General features: G+C 39.4%; 1 protein-coding gene across 4 annotated transcripts in view; it reads right to left on the bottom strand.

Moving 5' to 3' along the window:
* prkcea (protein kinase C, epsilon a) overlaps positions 1-27,069 on the bottom strand; it is a 616,772-nt gene that overhangs the window by 420,640 nt on the left and 169,063 nt on the right. For all 4 annotated transcript variants that reach the window (XM_059985743.1, XM_059985740.1, XM_059985741.1 and 1 more), the window contains exon 2: positions 19,513-19,576. Coding sequence is in view for 2 of the 4 variants with exons in the window: in XM_059985740.1 (XP_059841723.1) it covers positions 19,513-19,576 (64 nt within the window). In the remaining 2 variants the exon portion in view is untranslated. The remainder of the gene's footprint in view (positions 1-19,512; positions 19,577-27,069) is intronic.

Genomic DNA, 27,069 nt, shown 5'->3' with positions numbered 1-27,069 from the left:
CAATATTATGGGGGTTTCCAGATTTAGTAACGTGCAATGAAATCTTTCAAGGACCCTTCATCTCACGTTCTCAAGGTTCATTGCTTATTTTTTTTCTCTCAGCCAAGCATGCTTATTTGTCAATTGCTAGGAAATTTCAGACTATTCTGATGTTTAGTATTGTAACTTTCTGAAGATTTAGATAGATATTACTTTAAAACCCGAATTGTTTAATGTATGGTGTAGTGCATTTGGGATGACACCAGTTGCAGATATTACTATTGGGACAATGTATATGATGATAAGATATAGGAGCAGAATTAGGCCAATCAGCCCATTGAGTCTGCTCCGCCATTCCATCATGGCTGACCCCGGATCCTACTCAACCCCATACAATTGCCTTCTCGCCCTATCCTTTGATGCCCTGACCAATCAGGAAACAATCACTTTATTCATGTTCCAAAGTCGTTCAGTTTCCACTTTTAATTCAGCATATTTCTGATGTTTTTCACTTATTGTCTTCTGTAAGTTATATGTGTTTGGAATGACTATATCCATTAAATGATTTGTTCTTGCTTGTTTAACCTGTATTGTTATATCTGGATGGTTACTATGGATCGTCATATCTGTAATAACTGATCTGTCATAATATAATTTGTGGTATTCTGATTCTAAAACTGGATAGGCTTGTACTTATAGTAAGGTGTGATTTCATTTATGAGTTTGTATTTTAAACCAAGCTTTTGATGAATGATGTTTGTCACCTGATTGTGCCTGTGTAAGTAACTAGATTGTGTTACAGGATCCAGTAATGTGTTGGATTATTATTATTATTGTTTACTCTTTTGTATTTGCACAGTTTGTTGTCTTTTCCACAATGTTGTTTGTCCATCCTGTTGGGTGCAGTCTATCACTGAAATTCTATTGTGTTTCTTGGATTTACTGTGTCAGTCCACAGGAAAATTAATCTGAGAGTTGAATATGGTGACATATGTGTACTTTGATAATAACTTTACTTTGAACATCGAAGGTACATATAGTGGAGCAGTACTATCTCAGCTGGGTCATTGGGTAGTCAAGACCTTTTGAAAGGGCAGATTCTGAACACCTTACCCAAATTCACAGGAATTGTGTGACTGAGCGATTAGAGTACAGACATTGTACTAGCTAACGCTGTACTGCAGTAGTGAATGGCTATAATGTATGGAAATAATGCCCAGAAATAAAACGATTTCTTCAGTCAAGGTTTCTCATCATATGCCAAATACAGAAGTGACACTTTCCTTTTCAACAACTAAACACACTTTGAACAAAGTCTAAGAGAACACCGGTTAGCAAGACATGAATAAATTATGAGGGCACTGAGTATCAAATAGTGGGTTGCTTTGAAAGACAAAAAGAGTGGATCAAATTGTTTTTTTTTTACAAATACAAGCTAAAGCACAGCATGCAACACAATATGTGAAATCAAGAAAATGGATTGCAACTTTTCTTAGTCTGACTCTGTAAATTGGTGTGTGCAGACCAGCAGTTTGCTTTGTGTAATTACCAATGAAGACGGAGCATTGACAATTGTAATTTAATAGCAACAGGTTGTTGAAGCAAGATTTTACATAGTCAGAAATGTGGGGTGTTCTCAAGCAACAGCCCTAAATGTATTGGTTGACACCACATGTTAATTTAATCTTTATTTTTCCTCTTTTTTTTAACTCAGCCATGAGGAATTCATGAACAATACAGCATATTACTCCTTTGCAATTATTTATGTATAACTTTGGATGCTCATTTGGAAATTACAGGTCAGGCTGCTATTTATTGATTATGGATTGGCATTCAACATTATCTTCAGTAGTAATCACCAAACTTCTAACTCTGGGCCTTTGTATCTCCCTCTGCAACTGGATTCTCAACCAGTCAGTAGAAACTGCTGATCAAATCTCCTCCTCAGTGATACAGGCACATCTGTGTGCTCTCTAGAAATCTAGCTGAGCCTATAGACAGGTTGTTCCAATGCAGTTATAACACTGGAAGATAATTTATCTTTTGGAAAATTGCTCAGGTATATTCTGTTCATAAAAAGAAGAACTAAAGCAATCTATCTAACTTACACCTTCATTCAACAATGTGTTGGAAAATGTTGCTGAAATGCTTTCAAGCAGCACTTATTGCTCACAGAGGCCAATTTTGGGTTTCGCAGGGACAACGTAAATTTCAGAGGTGTAGGTGATTTTGTTCAAGGATGCAGACCTGAACCAAGAACTAGGATGAATCAGTCACCATGGCCAAACAAAAGCTATCTGGATGAATGGAATACTCCAACACCAGAACTTGATGTAAAGGTGTATGATACATCAATATCACCCTCTCACTGGGTTTGTATACAAGCTTGACTCGATAGCAGGCTCAGCTAAAAACCATTTGAGAATGTTTCTTTTCATGAATAATATACATCTAGGGTTAGTATGATTTGGGGTCAAACATATAGGAACATTGGGATTCTGATTAAAGGAACCTCGATTTGAGTGAATGCTGTGTAAATACTGTCCGTACACAACTATCGGTCGGCAAGAAACAACAGATCATACACCGCATAAAATTATAATGGAAGTATATTTACCAATCTCAGGTTTATCAAATAGCTACTAAGAGAAATAAAATAAAACAATAAAAGGGTCCATTACAATTAAACTAGTCTAAATGTGCACATGACGTTGGAGCATATTATCTTCCAAAAGCTGGGTATGACCGTTACTCACAGTGCTGAATTCTCATCACCAATCACATGTAGAGCTTCCCATCTCAAACTTCTTCATCTCATGAAGCACTCCTTGAAATTATATCTTCCCATCGGATCAAATCCTACGGGTGTCTCTCCCGATCTTCTCTTCTCAGCATCTCCCATCAATAGAACACAAACCACGCCAGTGTCTATCACAAATGTCTCTTTGGTCCGCTCTATCTATATCCTTCTCCCAATTCCACCATCCTGATTGCTGACACAGCATTCCTAATGCTGAACATCGTTGCCACTTATCTTTAGCCGAAATCAAAACCACCTCCCAGCAGGGCACACTGCTTTTACAGAAAGCTACTAAATGAAATACTCTACAGCATTGGCAGTAGAAATCTCAACCAGAGCATTACATTCTCCCCCAGCCAAAAACAGTCATGTCCTCATGACTTTTTAAGTTATCAAACCATTATTAATATGAAGTATTCAAATGAATTTTGTGATTTCAGGACCCGTAATCCATTTGTAAATGGCAGTAACATATTCCACTATTGGCTAGAAGCAACACTCTGTTTTCCATATGCATCATCTGCCAGCCAATCTGAGGGGGTTTCCTGACTCTCTGAGATCTTCTTATTTCATCTTCAGCTTCTTCAGCCTCAGGCACTTCTTGGAATAGTTTCTGTTTACTTGGCGGAGCTCCCCATTGTCCATTACTCATGCCTTCCAGCAACTAAGGTCTCCCTGTCACCTGACTGAGCTCAACTTCAACTCCAATTACATTGGAGCCCAGCTTCCCCTCACTGTTTAGCATTACATCAGCCTGCCCACCGCTAGTGCCCCCTGCTACATCTGAGTCAGGGTTGGGAGATTCAAGAAGCTTTTCATCAATTCTTGGAGAGTTTGCATAAGGTAATGTATACCACACCTGCATTTCCTCATCCTCTGAGTCCATTCAGTGGTTTTGTCTTTTTCACATCTTCCCTTTCTGTTGTCCTTCTGTGAAGAATTCTCCTTCGAGGTGTAGGTTCCATATCAGGCTGTAGGTCAACACATACCTTTTGCATCTGGGGTAAAAGGCAATTTCAATGGAGAATTTTGATGGGATCATTCCCATCTTCTGGCTTCACCCAGAAAACCGGCCCATTTGGTATCCAGCTCTCCACTATGTAAGGCGTAGAAACCCAGTGGTTAGCCACCTTATAATTCCCTGATAGCCCCAAGTTTCTTATTAAAACTCTATCTCCAGGCATCAGTTGAGAGAACCTGATCTTTTGATCATATCTCCTCCTGTTTCCTTGATTTTTCAAGGTAGCAGAAACTGCTCATAAGCCTTTTGCCGTTCTTTCCTTATACTTGAGATACGTCTTTTGTGACAAGTCTTCACCACTGACTACAAAACAGAGATGTACAGACAATCTCATTTCGTGCTGAACATTAAATATTATAACAAGTACTCTTGGAGCAACTTACATCAAACTCATCAGTAGAAAAGACATCTTCGAACTTCAGCATCTTCTCAGTAAGTCCCCTTTTCCGTCCCTCAGTTGAATGACTTTGCTATTAGCTTTCTCGATCCAGAAGACTCTTTCCTGGTTTTCTCATCGGTAAACTAGACATTACAGTCACTGGAACCCCACATCTGAGGGTGGCCTCTCTCTCCGAGGTACTCCTGACAATCACTGTCATCCTAGTTACACAAACAACTGAAGGTTTCTGCAGCGCAGGTCTCACCAGCACTCCAACAGGTAAGTGTGACTCTTCTTTGAGATCCTCTGGAGCATCCACCAGGAGGGCCTTGGCATCAGGCAGTCCAGGGAATTTGAGGTGTCCCATCCCTCTAGCTACTTCCTCAAGACTTAACACAATTAGCTTGGGCTGGGTGTACCACACAGTTCCTTGTTTATGCTCATTATAACATAAGAAGAACTTGCACCTTCTCAAAATCAGCTCTGAACACTGGGTGAATAGACATGGTTTTCAACAAATTCTCTCCATTTCTCTTCTTGCAGGTGCCATGAGCCTTCCCATAAAGGAAGTATTTGTTCCCACAATAATGGAAGCTTCACCTTTTTAAACCGGATCCCGACAGACCAACACTAAAGTATCAAGGGCCTTGGCTACTCCAACATCTGCTTCTGAAAACTTCAGCTTCAATAACCATCATACAGGTAATCATCAGTACTAAGGTCCCGAATTTCTAGGGCACCGAGTGGTGTCAATGGTAAATGTGTCAAATTCTAGTTGTGAAAGGATTTGTAGAGTATAGCAACCTGAGAACCACTGTCAAGTATGGCTCCTTCATAAATACCCTCAATCCATAAGAATACACTCGTGCTTGGTCCCACTGAACTTTCAGGAACAGGGTTTTGTACGTCAGTGTTTCCCTTGAGACATTGTTTGGAATGTGCTCTCTCTGAAATTTTCCAACTTTCTTTTCTGTTTAAATAACCACTGGGTTGCTTTCTGAAGATTTTCCTGTCCCTCACACTCACACTTGAAATGTCCATTCTTACCACCGTAGTAACAGAAAATACCAGTCACTTGTCAAGAGACCCCTGTCAGCAGTAGCCCTCTGCTTAGTACGTCCTTTCAGTGGGTCCAGTTTCCTATCAGACTTGTGACACTTGTTGGCAGCACTAGCTGTCATCAACTGAGATACCTTGGCTTGCAGGTTTTTCACTACATCCTGCAAAACCCCCACTTGTGTGGCATCAGGGGTCACTTTAGCAACAGAGGCTATGACTGAAGACTTTGCTTTACAGATGGAGGCCTCCTGCTCTTCTATCAGACTTTCCTCCTCTTACCCCTCTGATCAGCTCAATAAACAAGGGATGCCTCTTGTGAGTCATTTGAATGCTGAAAGCACCCTTCACAACTTGCTCCATTCTTAATCTGAATTGGACTGACTTTATTTCTTACATCCATGAGGAGTAAAAATCTTTACATCTCAGCCAGCTGAATGGCTCTTTTATGCCACAAGCAATGCGGCTGTCTCGCTAGCCTGAAAATGCAGGCAAAGGTTTCGCCCCCTTCTCCTGGAATGTGTTCCTGAAGCTCATCATAAGCTCTGCTGGGCTGTCTGCTGTGCCAAAAAAGTTTTCTAACACTTGCAGGTAGCCCATGGACATGAACAATGGGTTTTTGGACTTCAGCGACCTCACCTCTCAACAGCTGGACCTTTTACACTCTCTATCAGTCGCTGTCTTTCCATATTATCTGAGCACTACCACTCATCCAGTAAAATAGTTGACTGCTCCACTCAAGTTTCTTTCTCCTCATCGAGAGTGAGCTGGACTCCAGAGAACACTCTGAGCCTACAATAGCTCTGGCTCTCAGCCAGTACACTTTTGCATTTATCAACCAGTGATGTAATTGCCGAAACCAGCTCAAAATCTGTCACTCACTGAAGACCCATTAAACTTCTCACATCAGGCAACTCCTTCCCCTCACTTCACAGAAACGAGAACAACTTGTCTTTAAAGTTTTCATCCTCAGCTACATACAATTCGTCTTTAATGTCTACACGTTCAAGTACATGTCTGCCTTCCCTAAAAGGTATGGACTGCTCATGGCAGCACAATTTCAGTAATATTACTGCTAGTCTGGGCTAACACGATATCCTTACCTGCTGATTGATCAAACTACACACACAAAATGCTGGTGGAACACAGCAGGCCAGGCAGCATTTATAGGGAGAAGCACTGTCGACGTTTCAGGCTGAGACCCTTCAGCAGGACTAACTGAAAGGAAAGATACTAAGAGATTTGAAAGTAGGATGGGGAGGGGAAATGCGAAATGATAGGAGAAGAACAGAAGGGGGCCTCCAGGTCCAATGTATAATTCTCCGTAACTTCTGCCACCTCCAACAGGATCCCACTACCAAGCACATCTTTTCCTCCCCACCCTTTCTGCTTTCTGCAGGGATCACTCCCTACGCGACTCCCTTGTCCACTCTTCCCCCAATCCCTTCCCACCGATCTCGCTCCTGGTACTTTTCCTTGTAAACGGAACAAGTGCTATACCTGCCCTTACACTTCCTCCCTCTCCACCATTCAGGGCCCCAGACAGTCCTTCCAGGTGAGGTGACACTTCACCTGTGAGTCGGCTGGTGTGGTATACTGCGTCCGGTGCTCCCAGTGTGGCCTTTTATATATTGGTGAGACCCGACGCAGACTGGGAGACCATTTCACTGAACACCTACGCTCTGTCTGCCAGAGAAAGCAGGATTTCCCAGTGGCCACAAATATTAATTCCACATCCCATTCCCATTCTGATATGTCTATACATGGCCTCCTCTACTGTCAAGATGAAGCCACACTCAGGTTGGAGGAACAACACCTTATATACCGGCAGGGTAACCTCCAACCTGATGGCATGAACATTGACTTCTCTAACTTCCATTAATGCCCCTCCTACTCTTCTTACCCCATCCCTGACATATTTAGTTGTTTGTTTTTTTTCGCTCTCTCTGCCCATCACTCTGCCTGTTCTCCATCTTGTTCTGGTGCTCCCTCCCATCTTTCCTTCTCCCTGGGCCTCCCATCCCATGATCCTTTCCCTTCTCCAGCTCTGTATCACTTTTGTCAATCACTTTTCCAGCTCTTAGCTTCATCCCACCCCCTCCGGTCTTCTCCTGTCATTTCGCATTTCCCCCTTCCCCTCCTGCTTTCAAACCTCTTAGTATCTTTCCTTTCAGTTAGTCCTGACGAAGGGTCTCGGCCCAAAACCACGACAGTGCTTCTCCCTATAGATGCTGCCGGACCTGCTGTGTTCCATCAGCATTTTGTGTGTGTTGTTTGAATTTCCAGCATCTGCAGATTTCCGTGTGATTGATCAAACTGCTGTTCAACCAGCTTAACTTTCCCCAATACTTTTACAGAGCTCAGCAATCTTGTTAGAAGTTCATCAGGGCTTCAGATATCCAACCGCTCAGAACACAAGCGCTACTGGTGGGTAATATATTTGAATTGCACCAAACTTCATTCCTCACAGCACCCTTAAAAAGTACCATGTTCACTTTCCCTGACACTAGTTTAAACACAGCCTAAAGCACACAAACCGCTTAATCAATCCTTAACAGTAATCATTGCATTCAGTTAAACCTGGTCAGGCACTCCACAAATGTAACCTTCTCACTGGGCTCGTATACAAGCTTGGATCGATAGCAGACTCAGCTAACAGCCACATGACTTAGTGGTGAGAAGCCTTCTTTTCATAAGCAATGCATGCCTAGGATTGGTATGATCTGGGGTTCAACCAAACAGGAAAGTTGTGATGTTCTGATTCACAGAACCCAGATTTGAGTGAATACTGTGTAAATACTGTCCATACGCAATTATCAGTCAGTGAGAAATAACAGATTGTACATTGCATAAAATTATAACAAAAGTATAGTTACTAATTTCAGCTTTATCAAATAGTTACGGAGAAAAAGAATGAAAAGAAAAAAATAAAAGGCCCATTACATTTAAATCAGTCTAAATGTGCACATTTCATTGGAGTTTGTATCTTTCAAAAGGTGGGTATAGCTGTTACTCACAGCACTAAATTCTCATCACCAATCACCAGTACAGCTTCCCATCTTGGACTCCTTCGTCTTGCAGAGTTCTCCTTGTAATCACACCTTCCTGTTGGATCGAATTCTTCTGCCATTTCTCCTGATCTTCTCTTCCCTGCATCTCCCGGCAAAGACCATTAGTCCCACCAGTGTCCATCATAAATCTTTTTCCACCCAGCTCTCTCTAGAACCTTCTCCCAATTCCACCATCCTGATTAGCTGACACAACATGCCTAAGCTGAACATCCTAGCCCCTTGTCTTTCGTCAAAACCAAAACATTCTACCAGTAGGACACACTGCTTTTACAGAAAGCTACTAAATTAATTATCCCACAGTACTGACAGTAGAAACCTTAACTGGGCCCTTACAAATACAACAGTCTGGCCTATTCCCGATAAAGCCACTGTCAAAATCTCCAACTTCATCTGGATGGCCAAAGTAAAACATGCACACTGGGATGCGACCTCTGTGACGTATTGTGCCTCAGCATGGGGCTCCAATGAGAATCTGGGCCTGGCTAGGAAGTATGTTGTGGCAAACTGGACATGCCCACTCAATATTCATAGGTGGATAGTTCCAGTAGAAGACCCCTTTGATTGTACATTTGAACAGTGAAAGTCCTATACAAAATTTGTCATTGGTGGAACAGGTATGTTGGTATTTGGAATGTTGGCTGGGCAGTGGTAAGGACTGTTAGGTACTCACGTATTTTTTGAACCTTGTGGGTTGCTGTCAGATTTTCCTGTGTGTTAGATACTGAACATAACATGAGAGGCATTTTGTGTAAATGGCTTACAAGCAAAATAAGCAGCTGCATGTTTGCTCCTCGCCTCTCCATCTCCCGTGTGTGTTATTCACGGCCACCCAGCTTTCCAGTATCACAAGCGTAACAACTGGCAATAAAGTAACAAGTCCTCACACTGTACTTATTGTTTTGCTTCCTTCAGCAAGAGAAGTCCGTGTGTAATGCTGACAGTGTACCACTGTGTGAATTGGGTGAGTGAAAAGAAAACAGTTGCAGGAAGCACAGTGTATGAAGATTCTGAGGGGAGAGAACAAGAATGAGACAGTTAAATAAAACAAATGAGAAATCTAGATGTTTAAAAACTAATTAACGTACTACAAGCTGGAAGAACTCAGGGAGGAGATAGGCAGGAAAGGTAGGAAATGTAATTTCCTCCCTCTCCCTTCCCCCATCCCAGTTCCACTCTTCCTCCTCCTCCAGCTGCCTATCACCTCCCTCATGATTCTGCCTTCTTCGATTACACATAGTGCTTTCCCCTTACATTCCTGCTTCACCTTTCCTGCCTATCTGCTCCTTGCTTCCCCACCCCCACCCCTTGATCTTTCTTCTGATTGGTTTTTCACCTGGCACCCACCAGCCTTCTCTTTCCCACCCACCCACCTTCTTTATAGGGCCCCTGCCCCCTCCCTCTTCAGTCCTGACGAAGGGTCTCGGCCCGAAACGTTGACTGCTCGTTTCCACAGATGTTGCCTGACCTGCTGAGTTCCTCCAGCGTGTTGTACATTTTGCTTTGACCACATCTGCAGTGACTTTGTGTTTAAAAACTAATTAACTTTTCTGGAACATAATTGTGTTTGAAAATGGTGACAATGCTGCCTGACGAAACGACAGAACAATGGAGTTCATATACTGAAAGATTTAAATATTTTGCACTGGCAAATCAAATTTCATATGATATTCATGTTCCTACTTTCCTGACTGTGATGATTGCAAAAGCGTGTTATTTATTACACTGTCTCATACAAGCTGCTAAGCCTGGCGATAAGCCTTATGAGGACATAGCTAAAGTCATAGAAGACCCCTATTCACGTAAACTTTTGATTATTGCTGAGAGGTTTTATTTTCATAAAACAACATCAAGAGGAAGATTAATTTATTTCACAGTTTGTAGCAGTACTGTTGCAATTGTCTGAACATTGATTTTGGGCAGCACCGAATGACACATTATGTGATAGACTCATGTGGTCTACGTAGTGAGGCAATTCAGAAACGTTTGCTTACGGAAGGCAGGCTAACATTAGAGAAGGCAATTGAGATCAGTATATCTATGGAGATGGCAGCTGAAGAAGCACAGTTATTTAGTGAATCTTCCTAAATTCATAAAGTTTCTACTCACTTCAAGAGTGAGACACCTATTAGCAATCAATGGTACCACTGTGGCAAAACTGGGCATTCAGCAAAAGAATGCTAGTATAATGATTTAGATCATTAATAAGTAATAAAGAAATATTACTTTTGGAAAGACAAAAAGAAACATGTGAGCAAAATGACGCCAACTGAGGACAAACTGAGTGACTTTCACCCTGTGCTTGAAGAAGCTTTGCATGTTTTATCTGTTTCAGGACACAAGGACAGTGATTGGGTGACCCTCATGGTTGGAAGCAGATGGACACAGGTGCTGCAGTTTTGCTGGTGTTAGAGACAATTTACAAGGAGAACTTGCAGTATCTCACCCCAAAAGGGCAAGTTTGACTTTAAAGACTTACACTGGTGCGGTAGTCCCAGTGAGGGGAGTAGTACATGTTACAGGGAGATTAATAAACAGAGAAAGTTACTCCCCTGTACGTTGTGAAAGGGAGCTATCCAGTGCTTCTGGGCCACTCAAGGTTGGAGCAGCTTAAACTCAACTGGCACAAAGTGCACTTGTTAGGCCTACAAGAGGTACTGAAGAAACATAAAGTAGTATTCAATGGAGAACTGGGCACTATGAAAGGAATCACTGTAAAGCTGTCTGTTAAAAATGACACAACAGCCAAATGCCTAAAGGCAAGACTGTTCCATATGCCTTCAAACGAAAGGCAGAGGCTGAATTGGGAAGACTGGTCCAGAGTATGTTATTGGAATCAGGGTGTAAATGGGCCACCCTAGTGGCTCCTGTCCTAAAAACTGATGGTCTTTAAGGAACTGTGGAGACTTCAAGAGTTAATAGTTACCTTGAGGTCTTCAAAAGGCCTTATACACATTGGTTAGATAAGCTCAAAGAGATCACTGTGAAGTGTATTTTAAAGATGCCAAAACAGCTTAGTCATAATCTGAAGCACTCACACACTTCAACCTGACATTGCCCCTACAATTGGCCTGCAATGCATCACCCTGATGCGGGATCAGTCATCTCACTATCATGCTGTCTGGTAAAAGGCATCAATTGCTTTCACATTAAGGACATTAAGCGAGGCAGAAAGCCACTATACCCAGATTGAGCAGGAAGCAGACACAATTGTCTTTGGAGTTATTGAGACTCCATCAATTCCTCTTTGGTTGACAATTTATACTACTGACAGATCATTGGTCCTTGATGTCAATTGTTGTTCCAGATGCACTATTCCTTCCCTGGCTACTGGTCAAATGCAAGGTTGGGGTCTGGTATTATCTGCACTTCAGAAACATATAAAGTACAGGAGTTTCCAACACCATTCGAATGCTAATGGGCTATCCACATTTCCCTTACAATGCTAAAGCTATCCCTGAAAGCGATCTTTTACTTCAGGTAAGTACCGACAGCTCCTTTAACTGTAGGGCAAATCTAGAAGCACATACATACTGACCCTGTTCTATCAAAACGGTTGTACATGGTAACTCATGAATGGAAAGGAAAGCCAGCCATAGAATCGAAACCTTACCAGGCTCGATGTAAAATTCCAAGCAAGATGGTCACTATGCGGCTACTGTGTTGTCATTCTGCCATCATTAGGAAAGCAAATGCCTGAAGAGCTACATGCAGGACACTGTGGCATAGCGTGCATGAAAGAAATCGCATGCAGCTACTTCCAGTGGCCAGCACTGAATGGGACCATTGAAGAGAAGGCCACATCTTCTCTTCATTCCCACATTATCAGCAAGTGAGAAATGTTCCTCATCTTGCTTCTTTGCATCCATGAGAATGGCCTGAGGAACCATGGCAGAGGATCACATAGATTTTGCAGGACCTGTAGAAGGCCACATCTTCTTGGTCGCAGTGGGCGCACACAGCAAATTGGCCAAAGTAACCACCATGAAAAACACTACATCTGAAAGATTCATTGAGGAGCTACGTTCCACCTTTAACTGCTTTGGGATTCTCAGTACCATAAGCATTACAAGGGCAGTCTTCCCTGTGAGGTCCTTCCAGCATTGAAGAAAAAAGTCTCTGCTGTAAGCTCTTACCAATATTCAAACAGGGACAATATCATCAATCCTACTGGAATGCTCCTTTATAATATGTTGATGCCAGTTTTGGCACTTCGTCAACTGTTTGATAACAAAGCATTTTACATTCTAATGGTTCTTTCCCACAATGTACCTCAAGGCAGATTGGTCAGTATACTACAAAGCTATTGGTTTGCTGAGTGAGGTTTGTGGTCTGTCAAAAAGCTACAAGTTTCATGGTGAAGGGAAATTCCTTGACAAGAGTATTGCTAACTCTCACACTTTACAGTCCAATATATGTACTGTGGATGCTCTGATGAAGTATGCATTTTTTCTTGTTGAATAAAGTTATGATGTCAGGCTACCCTGTAATTCCTTTTGGATATTTGAATGGCATTAGTCTTTAGAGTTTAAGAAGGATTCACATAGTGTATGAATTTGCTCCAATTTATGTCTGTTTGTAAATATATAACTTGTTTTGTGAAATAGCATTTTACTTTAAAATCATGATTCTGTAAAAGTCGAAGCCACCTGGATCTGTTCCTGATATACCTCAAAAAGGCTCCAGAGAGAATCAGTTGGTTCTTTTCTCTACATGGAATATGGTCAAAATAAATACAGAAGAATGAGAATCCTGTAGTGATTTTGTTCGGGACAGCCAATTTTCTTTTTAATTGCAGGTTTTGCTTTGCAATACACAATGGTTGGCAGAATGACTTGCATTTATAACCTAAGTTAAAATACACCCACCACTGGAACTAAGCACCAAGGAACTAAGGAACATAGCAGTGTAAGGAAGGTGGGTGGGGAGCAAGGACAGGCCTAGGATGTAATTGCCGAGGAAAGGACCACACCAAATCCTGTCAGCCCAAATGCCAAAACGAGGTGAGAAAACTTTTATTGTACCATTCTTCCAAAATCTCTCAATCATTCCAAAGTAACTGTTTTGATCATTAAACATTAAACAATCTGGGCCCTTCAATGTCTGAAAAAAGTATTTATTTTTCAAGCCAGCTGTTAACTATTGGATAGCACTTTTAATCCACCTCAACTCCAACATCTCACTGGCCTAGCCCTGTTCAAAACCCTCCCTTTCCTGATTTGCAAAATTCCTGAACATAAACTGCTATGATAACAAAACTGTTTGAAAATTGGTGGCTGAAATTCTCCACTGGAACCAGACATGCAAAAAAAAAAGCATGCAAATCTGCTTTTTAAGAACCATTAAGTGGAAGATTTGTAATAAACATGTCACGATGCAGCCAGAGCAGCAAAAGTTTAGGCAGTGGTTCTTGAAGTCATATGAAGAAATTCTTGAGTTATCTGTAAGACAGCCACAATCATGTCTTAGAACTGATGGGCAGTGTCTCTGTGGCTCTATCATGATTTGCTACAATCAATCAGCTGCCAGATTCTGTCTGTCTTAGACATGCTACTCAGTGCAATGTGAATAAGGTTTGGGATTTTAAAAAGCCTGGATTTGACATTTGTCATATCACCAACCCACTGAAAAATCTGCACCCAGCTATAACCTACCATTGTTCTTAAATCAACAAACTCATCAAAAAGATCTGAAAGTCACGAAATAAGGGGAACGGATGCAATAAAGATATAACATTTACAGAAAACAGACAGTAGTAGTGAATGGCTAATTTTCAGTCTAATAGTGAAGTGGTGGTCTCCGTACGTTTAGTACTAAGACCACATTCCTTAGCATACATTAATAATTTGTAATTGTGTGTATAAGATTCAAGTCTAAACTACAGATGGCAAAAGCAGGAAGTATGGTGAACAATGACAAGAGGATATGGTCAGGCTGGAAAAGTGGGTGGACTCATGGCAAATGAAACCTAATGCAACAAATCTGAATATATTACAGGATAGCTGACAGTCACCTTACAGTGTTACTTCAAATAATGAATTGCCGAGGCAAAGTAAATACCGAGGAACTTCTTCCATTTGTAGAACGATTAAGGATCAGAGGTTACAGAATGAAGACCTCCAAAATAATCATCTGTAACTTGAGGAAATATCTTACAACACAGTGAACAATTTGGATCTGAAATTCACTGTCACGGATATTGTGGTGGCAGATTCAATTATGGTGGTAGAAAGTAATTATAAATACTTCAAAGGTTGCATGATTAATAAACTCAAGCCAAATTATTCTTGCACTGAGCTGGTACAGACTTTGTGGACCAAATGGTTTTCTTCCAAACTGCAATACTTCTGTGATGCTGGTCAGAAGTCAGCATCATTAAAATATGGCAAACAAGTAGAATTATATGAACAAAGCATTCCAACTCAAATAACCACTATGGATTATGTCCATACAAAGCACTTCAGAACCTCCAAAACAGAACGGAGAAATTTGGAGAAGTTGTTTGCAAGAACAAAGGTCATATCTCAAGAGCTCTATTGAGAGAGGAAAATTAATATTTTATGTTTGTTTTTTTTGATACTTGGCTGTAATATTTATGTTACAGCAGTAACTAAACTTTAGAAACTATTTCTTAGCAATGCAAAGACTTGAACCAGAGATTTGTGCAATTGAACTACTACAACAATGCAATTAGTGATTAAGTTGGAGCTCTTTCATGAAATACTATTACCGATTTAATCCTAGGTAAATCATGGGACAAATTACGATGACCAATTAACCTACTGTTGGATCTTCATTTACTTTCTGATCCTCAGAGTTCTTTTGGGAGTCTTAATTCCAAAATCTCAGTTTATTTTAGAGTACAAACAAATATACAAACACTAAGCAATCTAAATAAAGAGCTGAGTAATGTTCAAAGAGGTAGAATAGATGTGAAGGGAGAAGAAATAAAGAAGCCAAGAAGCCAACATGGAGTCTCTGAAAATCTATCACCTTTATAGATAAGGAATACTCTATAGATAGGAATGAATTAGTTAATCAGCTACATAATTAAAACACTTGCATCATGTAGGTAATGTGTTTAATCTTAGCTAATGAAAAATGAGAAAGGTGAAAAACTGTTAGTTTAGCTGCTATGCCACTTTCTGCCAGTGAGTGTGAAAAACACACAAGTTTACTAAAAAGTAGAAATCTTACAAAAAGAATTATTTTTAAAGAAATAGTGGTTTCTAACACTACCAATCAGTGTATCCTTGGACTGTGGGAAGAAACCTGAACACCTGGAGGAAGCCCACGCAATCAAGTACAAACTCCTTACAGGAATTTTGGAACATTAACCTATCTCCATAATATGCATTGTAAAATTACTCTTACATGAAGTCAATAAATTAACCAATTAGAAAGCACTTATTTGAATACTGCAGTACCAACTTAACCAATGAAAAAACAGTTATTCAAGTAATGCAGAATAAAAAAACCCACCAGAGCTTTCCAGAATTATACTTTTATCATCAACAGAGGCATATTAAAATCTTTTATTGTTTAAAAACTACTTAAAATATAAGCAGATAATTGTGAGACTGTAAATGAAATAACAATTAAACAGTTGGATTCAAAACAAGCCTGATATACATGAGCACTGTACGAACAATTTATAAAAATCTGTTATTTGGAAGCTAAAAAACAAAGAGACCCGAGTAGTTAATCAGCTAAATATTCAAATAACATTTGCTAAAATAACAAAAAAAGTTCATTGGGTGATTGTGCAAAGTAGTTTACTGAATTACTCTCTTGCAAGCTTATTTGGCCTAAACCTCCTGATTCTAACCTCTGTCCTCTGTTGCTTTGCTTCAGTCTTTGTCAAGCATTCTTAAAATCAGTACAACAATTTAATTAAGATATCCTCTCAGCTTTAATGCAGGCTTTGTAATTAATGTCAAATGTAATTATATGCAAATAGATACATGGCTGAAATTCAGCAATAATCAGATGGGTTGCAGGTTTTGAAGGGATCTCGGAATACTGTTGGTATTTTTGCAGATAAGACTTCCAAAAAATATTTTCTTCCACTCTCTTCTTTGACATCTCATCTCATTTCCAATGAAGATTAGCCCACCATATATTTTCAGGAAGCAGAAAAGGAAAGCAAGCTTGGTTCTACAGGTGCTTAGAATAAGAGAGTGGCCAGGCTAACCTGTTAATATTCTCCATAAGAAATTTCCCACGGCAACGTATTACCATTGGAGTACGGCAGTAAGTGTGTGTTTTGTATCCTAAAACAATACTTTCCTTTTGAATTTCATTTGCCTGCTTTTTACCTGACATTCTTAAATCAGAATTTCTGTTGTCCTGGTTTAAAAATCAGGCATATTAATTAATCCAAGATATGGATGTCATCACTGATTTGGAACTTCAAAGAGCATAGAGAAATTAAACTGTAAGTTGCTTATTCAAGTTTTTCTGAAAGTTCATGCCTGACAGCTAACTTGACTGACAAAATAGGTGTCTATCATACTGGAAGGCAGCCAGAGATCAGATGGCAAGTAAGCAAAGCAGGGAATGGGAAGGAGGGCTTAGGGAAGATGAGTGTTGCATAAAAATCACAGATTGGAGTGGGATGGGTAAGTCAGAAATTGTTCTAAGAGTGTAAAGACGTGGATGTTGGCATTACATGCTCCAACATATTCAACTCTGGTTCAAAACTATCTATTTCAAACAGAAATTTATATCTACATTTTAATGAACATGTCATCCCATGTTTTCAAAATGCTTAAACACTAAAAATGAGTCTATGGCTAAAAAGGGAAAAAAGGTTTTTTTCATACTAATAGCAACCTACTTTTCTAGTAGTATCATGTTCTGGACAAAATATCAAAGAATCCAATGACCTTCCATGTTATAATTAGTCCATTTCATGCTGCCAGAAAATTATGAATACACTGTACAATTTATATTCACCATCAAAGTAAATGTCTGTAAAACATCTAAAGCTTTTGTTTAGATCTATTGCTGTGAAATTAGCTGATTTGAGAAGTTAGTTTCCAGCCTTGATACGTACATTGTGGGTAAAGTTTGTCAGATGAACCTGGAAAACATTGGAATGCAGAGATTCTGTCAGATTTAATTGAGGAAACTTATTGTTCTACCAGTCTCAAGCTGCAGCTGGTCAGATAGAGAGGCTCGGTGGCAAGTAGGAAATCCAGGTCTCAACTGGAGCCATTTGGACGTGTTCAAGACAATCATGGAAAGACTTTGAGTATAGCATCATGAAAAGAATACTGGTTTGGAGTGGGGCATTATTGTATAAGAGATTGTGGTTAAGGGATGGGGAAGCCATTCTTTTACTCCATTTCACAGCTAGTGATGTAAAAAAAAACTTGCTTGATAAGTCAGATGTTTCCAACTCCCTTTAGTTGATTGGTTTTACCAGCTTTTCAAATGCAGTGCGAGAATCTGATTTAAATAATTCCATTGCATTATCCCATTTTGCAAGATCTTCACTTTTGGATCAAACAGATCTCACCTTGAACACGCTGGTAGGTGTGTGCATAGCCACCTAAGTCTTGCTTTCCGATTTTCTTTCACTTCTATGTCATGGAGATGGGGATATTTTTAGAAATCATTGTAGAACTACTGGGAAATGAATGACCACGTCAATTTAGAGGTTACAGAGATTTGTTTAAAATGAGGGACTTGAGATTCAGTAAGATGATGGACAGTGGAGCTGTTTTCCATATATCTGAGGGGCACGTTACTCAACACAGAGCAAGTGGTCAAGGCAGAAACCATTATTACACTTAAAAGTCATTTGTTCAGGGATACGGCCTAATGTGGACAAATGGGATTTGCTCAAGACAGGCATTAGGGTTAGCATGGATGGTTCTTGCTCTATAACACTATGATTCTATGAAACAGAATTGTTCCACAAAACCATGGCAATGTAAGCAGCAAACAAAAAATACATATCTTTGTTTAAAAGACAGTCAACTCCATACAATGGACACAAATAAACTACTGCCGATTCTAGAAGTCTAAAACATAAAAATGCTCGAAATACTCAGTATTTGTAAAGAAATAAACAGAGGTAACAGTCAAGGTAAAAGTCATGATCTGAAATTTTAATTCTACTTGAGCATTTCCAATAAACTTCGATGTTTATTACATGCAAAGCAAGATGCAAATATAGCAGTGCATTTCATTTACTGAATGTAATCAGTTATTCTACAAACATTACATATACTCAAGTGCATTATATGCATCAGCACACCAATGCTGCTTACATGAGTGGCAGGAATCAATCAGAAACTCTTGCAATCCAAAATGCTGGAGGATCTCAGTATGCCTGGCAGCATCTATGGGAAAGAATAAACAGTCGGCGTTTGGGGCCAAGACCCTTTAACAGGACTGAGATGTTGCCTGGCCTGCTGAGTTCCTCCAGAATTTTGCATGTATTACTTTGATTTCCAGTATCTGCAGATTTTTGATTGTTTGAGAAACTCTTGCAGATGTAATGCAAAGTTCAGTGATAGAGAATACACTCAATAAGTACAAGGTACTGAATTTAATCTCCAAAACCCCCAATCTTCACTTCACTTATAGTAAATATGTGATTTTTATTCACAAAATTTTTCAATGAAATTAGAAATAAAGAAATATATAATTTTCCTAAAAGATAAGCAAGTTAAATATTCATCATTCTGGTTATAAAAACATGCTAAAATTGTACTGGCAATATAAAGCACAATTCTACTTAACCATGATTAAAAGAAGCATTTTATATATGGTGCAGATAAATTGGTAATACATTTGCATACAGCCAAATATAGTTCAAGCAGCACTCACAACATATAACACACACAGCATAATTAATTATACCCCTTAAGAAATTTAGATACCTTGATTGTTCACCCAGGGATCCGATAAAAAAGTAGAGTTAGATCTCATTATGGTGAGAAATAAATGTGCTGGTTCGTAACAAATCACTGATGTTGCAGCTGTCGTCAAATCAACTGCTTTGTATCAAAATCTGAACGTGCCTTGAACAGCTAAACCCTTTATGGAATAATAGCAGAGCAATGTGTCATGGCTTTACAATTATTCTGACTGATAATGGAGGAATTCATTGCTTACAAATTAATGTACTGTCAGCAAAATGAAAAAGAGCAGAAAAGATGTTATGGTGGATCTAACTGTGTAATAAAATATTTACCTTCACTTGATGATCCTGAGAGATCTATGACAACATACACTCTGCCTTCTGGCTCCAGGTCTATCTGCAATTGATAAGTAAAATCACGAGTCAAAGAACATGCAGCCATATGAGACAAATAAAATATATCAAAATGTTTAATGTTTTAATTAGCCTCAATTTCAAATCTCTTTTCAAAATGTGGATAAGATACAATAATTTCAGCAACTCTAATATCATAATCAGAAAACAAAGTTTGAAAACTATGACCAGTCAACATACAATTACTTGTAAATAAGATGATGTACCAGAGGACATGTAAGTTGCTGAACAATAAAACATAAAATAGAACAAGGAGTCAGCAATGCCCTCAACACCTCACCTCTCACAATCACTGAACAAGCAGATGCAATAAAGTTAAGATGTGAAATTTGCTACAACGATAGGCATTTCACAGCTGCAGCAGTCACCCAAGTTCAATCCTGACTTGTTTCTATGTTTAAGTTTGCATGTTTTCCCAGAGACCAAGTGGATTTCCACAAGATGTTCCAGTTTCTACCTAATCCAAAAATTGGTGAACTGTTAGATCAATAGTCCATGATTAATTGCCCCCAGTTTAGGTGGGTGATAGAACCTGAGGGAAGCAGTAGAGAAATCAGTGGGGTAATAGGATTGTTCTATGCTCTTTGGCATAAATTCAATGGCCTGAAATACCCTCCTTCAATATTGTGTGAAAACCTATCTATTATCTGAACAGTCTTCTGGGCAATTTGAAAAATCAAATATAGTGCTAACGTCACAAGTGACAAGGTTCAATGTTACGTTAGTAATGGAATTACACCAACTTTGAATGCAGTGCATGTACGGCACAGTCGTACAAGAGTCTGTGATTCCCACAATGGCTTCATCAGCCATCTGGAGTCTACAAAACTAAAGGTTAAATAAGTCATCCTCAATCCCAAGGGAAAGAAATAGAAGAAACAAAATACTATAAGAATTAAACAAAGATAAATCTACAAGAGCAGCAGGATAACAATGTTTAATGTAGCTCATTTGAAAAGGCATTCTTACAATTATTAAGACATTAGCAGATTAGACAAGATCTTTCCTCCTGTATTTAAATAAGCCTTGAGCAGTTCAGCACAACAAACATGAGACAACGTGACAGACACTATCTGTTAATAATTTCATGATTAAAAAAGAGATATGGTGTCACCCTTCATACAAAAACTGTTGTTTGCATTATGCACAGCTATGATTTCTTTTCCGTAAAAGTTTTTCAGGATCTGGTCGGCCCTGGCAAGAACATTCCCATCTCTAATTTCTATTGAGACCAGGTGAAAGATGCATTCCTGGAACACTGCAAGCCTTTTGGAAAAAAATTACTTTCACCAAGCTTTGGATATGAATTAGGCACGTAACAATGAAGGACCACCAATATAGTTACAAGGCAAGATGGTGTACAAATTATACAGAAGCTGCAGATGTTGGTTCCTCAAGCTTCCACTATTCTTCAAGATTCAAGATTGTTTAATGTCATTTCCTGTACTCAAGTGTGATGAACAAAATAATTGTTACCGCAGACCCAAAGCAACATTTAAAAAATATAAATGCATGAGATAGCTTATATACATAAATTGATTGGATGCCCATAAAGTGATGCGAGGCTGCACAGAAAGTGACTGTCAGGAAATAATAAAATAGTGATGAACTTAGTGGGTGGAGGCATTGAACAGCCTTACTGCTTGGGAAAAGTAACTGTTTTTAAGTTTGGTCATCCTGGCATGGATGCTACGTAGCCTCCTCCCTGATTGGAGTGAGACAAACAGACCATGAGCAGGATGGGTGGGATCATTCATCACGTGGCTGCCATTTCTTCAGCACTTTTCTGTTTATATGTCCTTGAAGGGATGGTAGGCTGCTGCTGGTGAAGCATTGTGCAACTTTGACTGTCCATTGTCAAGCCTTCCTGTCTGCCGTAGTTTCTGTACTAAGCAGCTGTCAGGATGTTCTATGTTGTACATCTGTAGAATGACGCGAGTATGGATGTGCAAGGTCCTGCTCACCTCATCCTCTTCAGAAAGTAAAGGCATTGGTGAGCTTCTTTGACTGTGTAGCATGTGCTCTGGGACTATGAGAGGTTGTGTATAATGGGTACTACCAAGAGATGGAAATGTGCCATCAATATAAAGGGGGCGGGCGTGAGTGGTGCAAGTTCTCCTGAAGTAGATAAACATCTCCTTTGTCTTCATGGCATTACTGGTGGTACCATTTGTTTGTTTAGGAAACATATTTACAGCAGCTGAAAGACATAACTGCACTTTGCAGATGGTTTCCAATGCAGGCACCATCCATCAGTGGTAAAGCAAATTTTTATAGTGCAGATTGGGGCACAAGTTCAATGGAATGTGAATGGTGTCCAGTTTCTTAATTGTATAAGCTCATTCAAGCAAGCGTAGACACACACACACACACACACACACACACACACACACACACACACACACACACACACACACACACACACACACACACACACACACACACACCCGACCTGTGCATGTACAAACGTAAATAGTGTTTTAGCATTCGATGATTCACACCCTCTGACCTGCTCTTGTGTCTGCAACGTTTATATCAATTGTCCAACTAGGTCCAATTGAGTCATGGTGATCTGTGAAATATGGCTGATGGGGCATCAGCAGTGGTAAGTGAATATCAACAACAGGTAGTTAGCTAGACCCTCTCAGTTTGGAGGTGGTCAATGCCTGGCATTGTGAGGCACAAATGCTATTTGCCATTTATCAGCCCTGAATGTTATTGAAGTAAGCAGCTCCAGACTGGTTCTGAGCAGATGGAAATAGAAGGACATGAAAACAGGAGGTCAATGTGGGGAGAAATCATGACAGGAAAGAGATTTTAAATGAGTGGAGTACAGAGGTGTTTCTATCCATGGCATATAAAAAGTTAACATGCACACAGAAAGAAAAATGGGACTTTGCCTTTTATTAAAAGAATTTAAAACAGCGATTCCCAACCTGGAGTCCATGGACTCCTTGGTTAATGGTAGGGGCCAATTACATAAAAAAGATCAGGAACGCTCAATTTAGAGTATAGAAATAGGAATATATTGTTATGGTTGTACTGGATGTTGGTGAGGCTACACGAGATATTATGTATAATTCCGGTTCCTGTTTTAGGGTATGAAATACCAGTATTAAGCTCAGCCCAGAAGAATTCACTAGGCTAATTGCTGGGATGAGAGCGGTGTCTTTTTGTGAACAGTTGGATTAGTCAGATCTGAATTCCTCAGTGTTTAGAGGAATGATGATGATCTTATGATAAACTCTATGATGGTATAAGCCAGGGGCATGGTTACAAGATAGGGAGTTTGTTCATTAAAAGTGTGTAAGAAATTTTTCTCATATATAGTGGCATTTCTCTACCTCAACATTAGCAGGAAATAGTTTATTACAGGCAGTTAAAAGTGGAGGTAGATAGATTTTTGAACGACTAAAGAACTGAAGGCTATGTGGAACTGACACAGAAGAAGAAATGAGCGCAGGGGCAGAACAAATGTGATCATATTGAATGGTGGGGCAGGCTTGTGGGGCCACTTGTCCTGCTCCTATTTTCTTGTGTTCTTGTGCGATCATCAGTGAATAACTCCACTTTGGATCTTAAGATGGAATGAAGGCCAAGAGACTGGGCCAAGGACACTCCGTTGAAAAATTCCTGCCATGTATCCTTGGATTTGGATGATTCATTACACTGCAACCACAAAGAACAAGTCCAACTATTGGAGTGTTCTCCCCTAGATACACTCTGGCATCAGTTTTACCAAGAATCTTTTCATGTCCACTGATTCTAATACTGCTCTGATGTCATTTCAGTAGCTCCTAAGAGTCACAGAACAGTATAGTGTGGAAACAGGCACTTGAGCACATCTCATCTGTGCTGAATTATTATTTGGTCTTCTCCTGCACCCAGTCTATACGATCCCTGCATACCCCTCCCATTCATGTACCTATCCAAATTTCATTTTAAATTTTGAAATCAAACCTGCACTTAGCACTTCTGTTGGCAGATTGCTCCACACTCTCATCACCCTCTGAGTGAAGAAGTTTTCTCTCATATTCCCCTTAAACATCTCACCTCACTTCTGGAATTCAGCTCTTTGGCGCATGTTTGTATCTGCATTGGGCTGTGGTCTGGAACTGAATAATCATAGTGAAAAGCAAAAATGGTATTGCTGAGCAGATTATAAATAAGTAAATGTCATATGGAAGAAATGTTGATGACACTTTCCATTACTTTGAAGATGATCAGCGTGTAGGCTTTTGGGCAAAAAGCTGCTAGACAAAGAGCCTACAAAATCTAGTGGATATGGCCCAGTCCTTCAGGGGTAAAGCCCTCCCCACCACTGATCACATCTACACAAAGCATATTGCAGGAAAGTAGCATCCATCATCAAGGGCCCCCACCAACCAGGCCACGCACTCTTCTCGCTGCTGCCATCAGAAAGAAGGTACACGTGCCTCAGGACCCACCGCTCCAGACTGAGGAACAGTTATTACCCTTCAACCATTAGGCTCCTGAACCAGAGGAGACATCTTCACTCACCCCATCATTGAACTGCTCCAACAACCTCTCAACTCATTTTCAAGAACTCTTTCTCTTATGCTCTCAGTGTTTATTGCTTGTTTACTTTTTGTTTCTTTTTATTTGTACAGTTTGTTGTCTTTGGTGGTGGTCATTCTTTCATTCTGTTGTGTTTCTTGTATTTACTCTGAATGCCACAAGAAAATGAATCTCAGGGTTGTAAATGGTGATATATGTGTATTTCAATAATAAATTTACTTTGACCTTTGGAGATATCATTTGGCCCATATGTTTTGGTCTTGACCTTGTTTGCAAAATTATTGGAAAGATATTTTCAGTATTATTTCAATAGTTCTGAATATCAATTTCCAACCGCATCCAATTACTGCAATTTTCAGTTTACCAATGGTGGATAATAGTCGTTTATCCTCCTCATCTTGACAAATGATTGCATTTGTTATATTCATGGTTAGAAGATCTATTTTATTGAATTGGAAAGAAATTAATCCTCCAACTATATTTCAGTGGTTTTCTCAAACTATCTCTTGTTTGAGCTTAGAAAAAATTAGAAGTGTTGTTTTTGATCCTTCAGTTAAATTTGAAGAAACTTGGAGATCATTTATTCAACATTTTCATATGAGTTAAATTGTCTTTTCCTAAACCTCACTTTTATTGTCCTTAATTATTTGGATGGAGGTTCGGAGTTATTGGCACTACTGTATATATCTGACATTATGCAATGGCCCATGTTGGTTAGTGTTTTTATTTTCTTCTCTTTTTTGGAGGGGGTTTATTTCTTTTGTTCATAAATACTGTGAGTTTGGGAGGTGATATATATTGATTATTATATATTTGAATGACTACTTAAACTATTAACTATGTACTCTCAAGCTCTTTGTATTCATGTTTCATTTATGTTTGCTTAAAAATTTATAAAAAGATTTAAAAAGAAAGAAAGAAAGATATCATACTACTTGTGAGAAGGACATTCCAGTAAAATTTCGGAGGGAATTGCAATTGTATGGAGTGCAAAGCATGAGCTAGGACGTTGTTTGGTCCCAAAGCCTTTGCTGCATTCAGTGTTCCCAGTCAACTCTTGATATATGAAATGAGTTGAACTAACAGGTGACTACCTCCTGTTATGGTGGGGCTCTCAAGAGCAGCAGGAAAGGATCTGCTGTGCTTTTCTTTAAATAAGATCATAACATTTAGGAGCAGAATTAGGACATTTGACTAAACAAATCTGCTCTGCCATTTCATCATGGGGGACTCAATTTTCTTCTCAGCCCCAATCTCCTGCCTTTTCCCTGTATCCCTTCATGCCCTGATCAGTCAAGAATCTATCAACCTCTGCCTTAAATATATATACTGTCTTGGCCTCCACAGCTGCCTGTGGCAAAGAATTTCACAGATTCACCACTCTCTTTTGTAAACAAATTCCTCCTCATCTCAGTTACTAGTACTGCAGACTGGACATGAGCTGCAACCTCTAATATTATGGAAACTAAGCAAAGATTGAAACAAGTCTCCCTTCATAATTTCACTTTCATTTTCTGATCGCTCCAATGCAGTGTTTGTTATTTTTGCACAAGCATTCACATCATCTGTCAGTTTATCTACTGGATGAATATACATAACACATATTTGTATATCTTAATCACTTAAGAATGCATACACCAGAAGAATAATGAATGACTGCCCAGAAGAAATAACATTACTGTATCAGCGTGATAATTACATCACTCTTCGCCATCCATATGGTCTCACCGAATGAGACTGCCCAATTAGCAGCAAATTATGGGCATGTTTTGTAGTGTAAATTCACACCAACTGGGAAGTGTTTGGAAATCATCCAAATTCATTTCATTGTCATCAAAGATAGACAATTTTCATCTTCATCCACCTGATCTAAGTTTAGAGCAGGTTTAATCTCTTAAAATAATGACTCTGATTAGAAATCAGATTATCCCAGATCATCCAAATTGATTTGGCAGTGGTAGCCTTTTACCAGCTGTATTACTGAAAGATTACAATTGTTTACTGGGATATAAGGAAAAAGAAAGGCACATCATGACATTAGTACACTAACACTATTTTTACAAGTATGTTTTTCAAAAAGATCAATCATGAAACTAATTGAGTCAAAAACAGCAGCTCATGGAGCATCAGATAATTATTTTGCAAATGAGATGTCACTCAATACCCTTTTAAAGATCTGATCTTCACAGATGCTGCTGAATCAAACTGATGAATTGTACCCAACAAAAGTTGATGCAGCATGCATCAAGTTCAGCATTACATTCAGTATCAAGAAAATAGCTCTGATGAGAATCCCTGGTATAAAATGTGAATTAACTCTGACTTTCTAGACCTGCTGAACACTTTGTTTTATTCAAAGAAACCACTGTATGCTAGAGGTTATAGAAGCTACATCCAACATCTACTAATAATCAACTCTGTCCAGTGCAGATGACTTCTACTTCCTCGCCTTATCTCTTCCTAATTGACTCATACTTGACTTATTATATGTCAGTCAACATTACCTCTCCCTCACCTTTGGTAACTTTGTTTGAAATAACTGGAACCAGAAGATGCTCATCCTAAACATGATTGTCTGTCTATTGATCAGGAATACAGCCTCAGCCCTATTAATTATGGAGTAAAGAAGTTTGTGTCATGAACTCTATTAAGAACCACAAAAACAAGAGTTTCTACCATCAGTGTCCGAGAAAAATCCTTAAGAATGATATGGGATCAACAAATCATCAGCAATGAGAAATCTCAATCTGTGAAGACAGCACTGGATGGCCAAAGGTTTTGTAAGTTTAGGCATGTGCTGTACCGTCTTGATATCATCTACAGAATGCAGTACCCCTCAGCTAATTCAAGAATCATCTGCAGCATAATGGAAGGTCTGATTCAGAAAAGGTTCAGGCTCAGTTCATTAAATGTAGTCACAGTGGAAAGAAACCTGTC

This window comes from Hypanus sabinus, chromosome 12 (assembly GCF_030144855.1).
Source record: "Hypanus sabinus isolate sHypSab1 chromosome 12, sHypSab1.hap1, whole genome shotgun sequence".
Classification (NCBI taxonomy): Eukaryota; Metazoa; Chordata; class Chondrichthyes; order Myliobatiformes; family Dasyatidae; genus Hypanus; species Hypanus sabinus.
The sequence above is the reverse complement of the archived record's forward strand: the minus strand, read 5'-3'. Positions and strand labels throughout refer to the sequence as shown.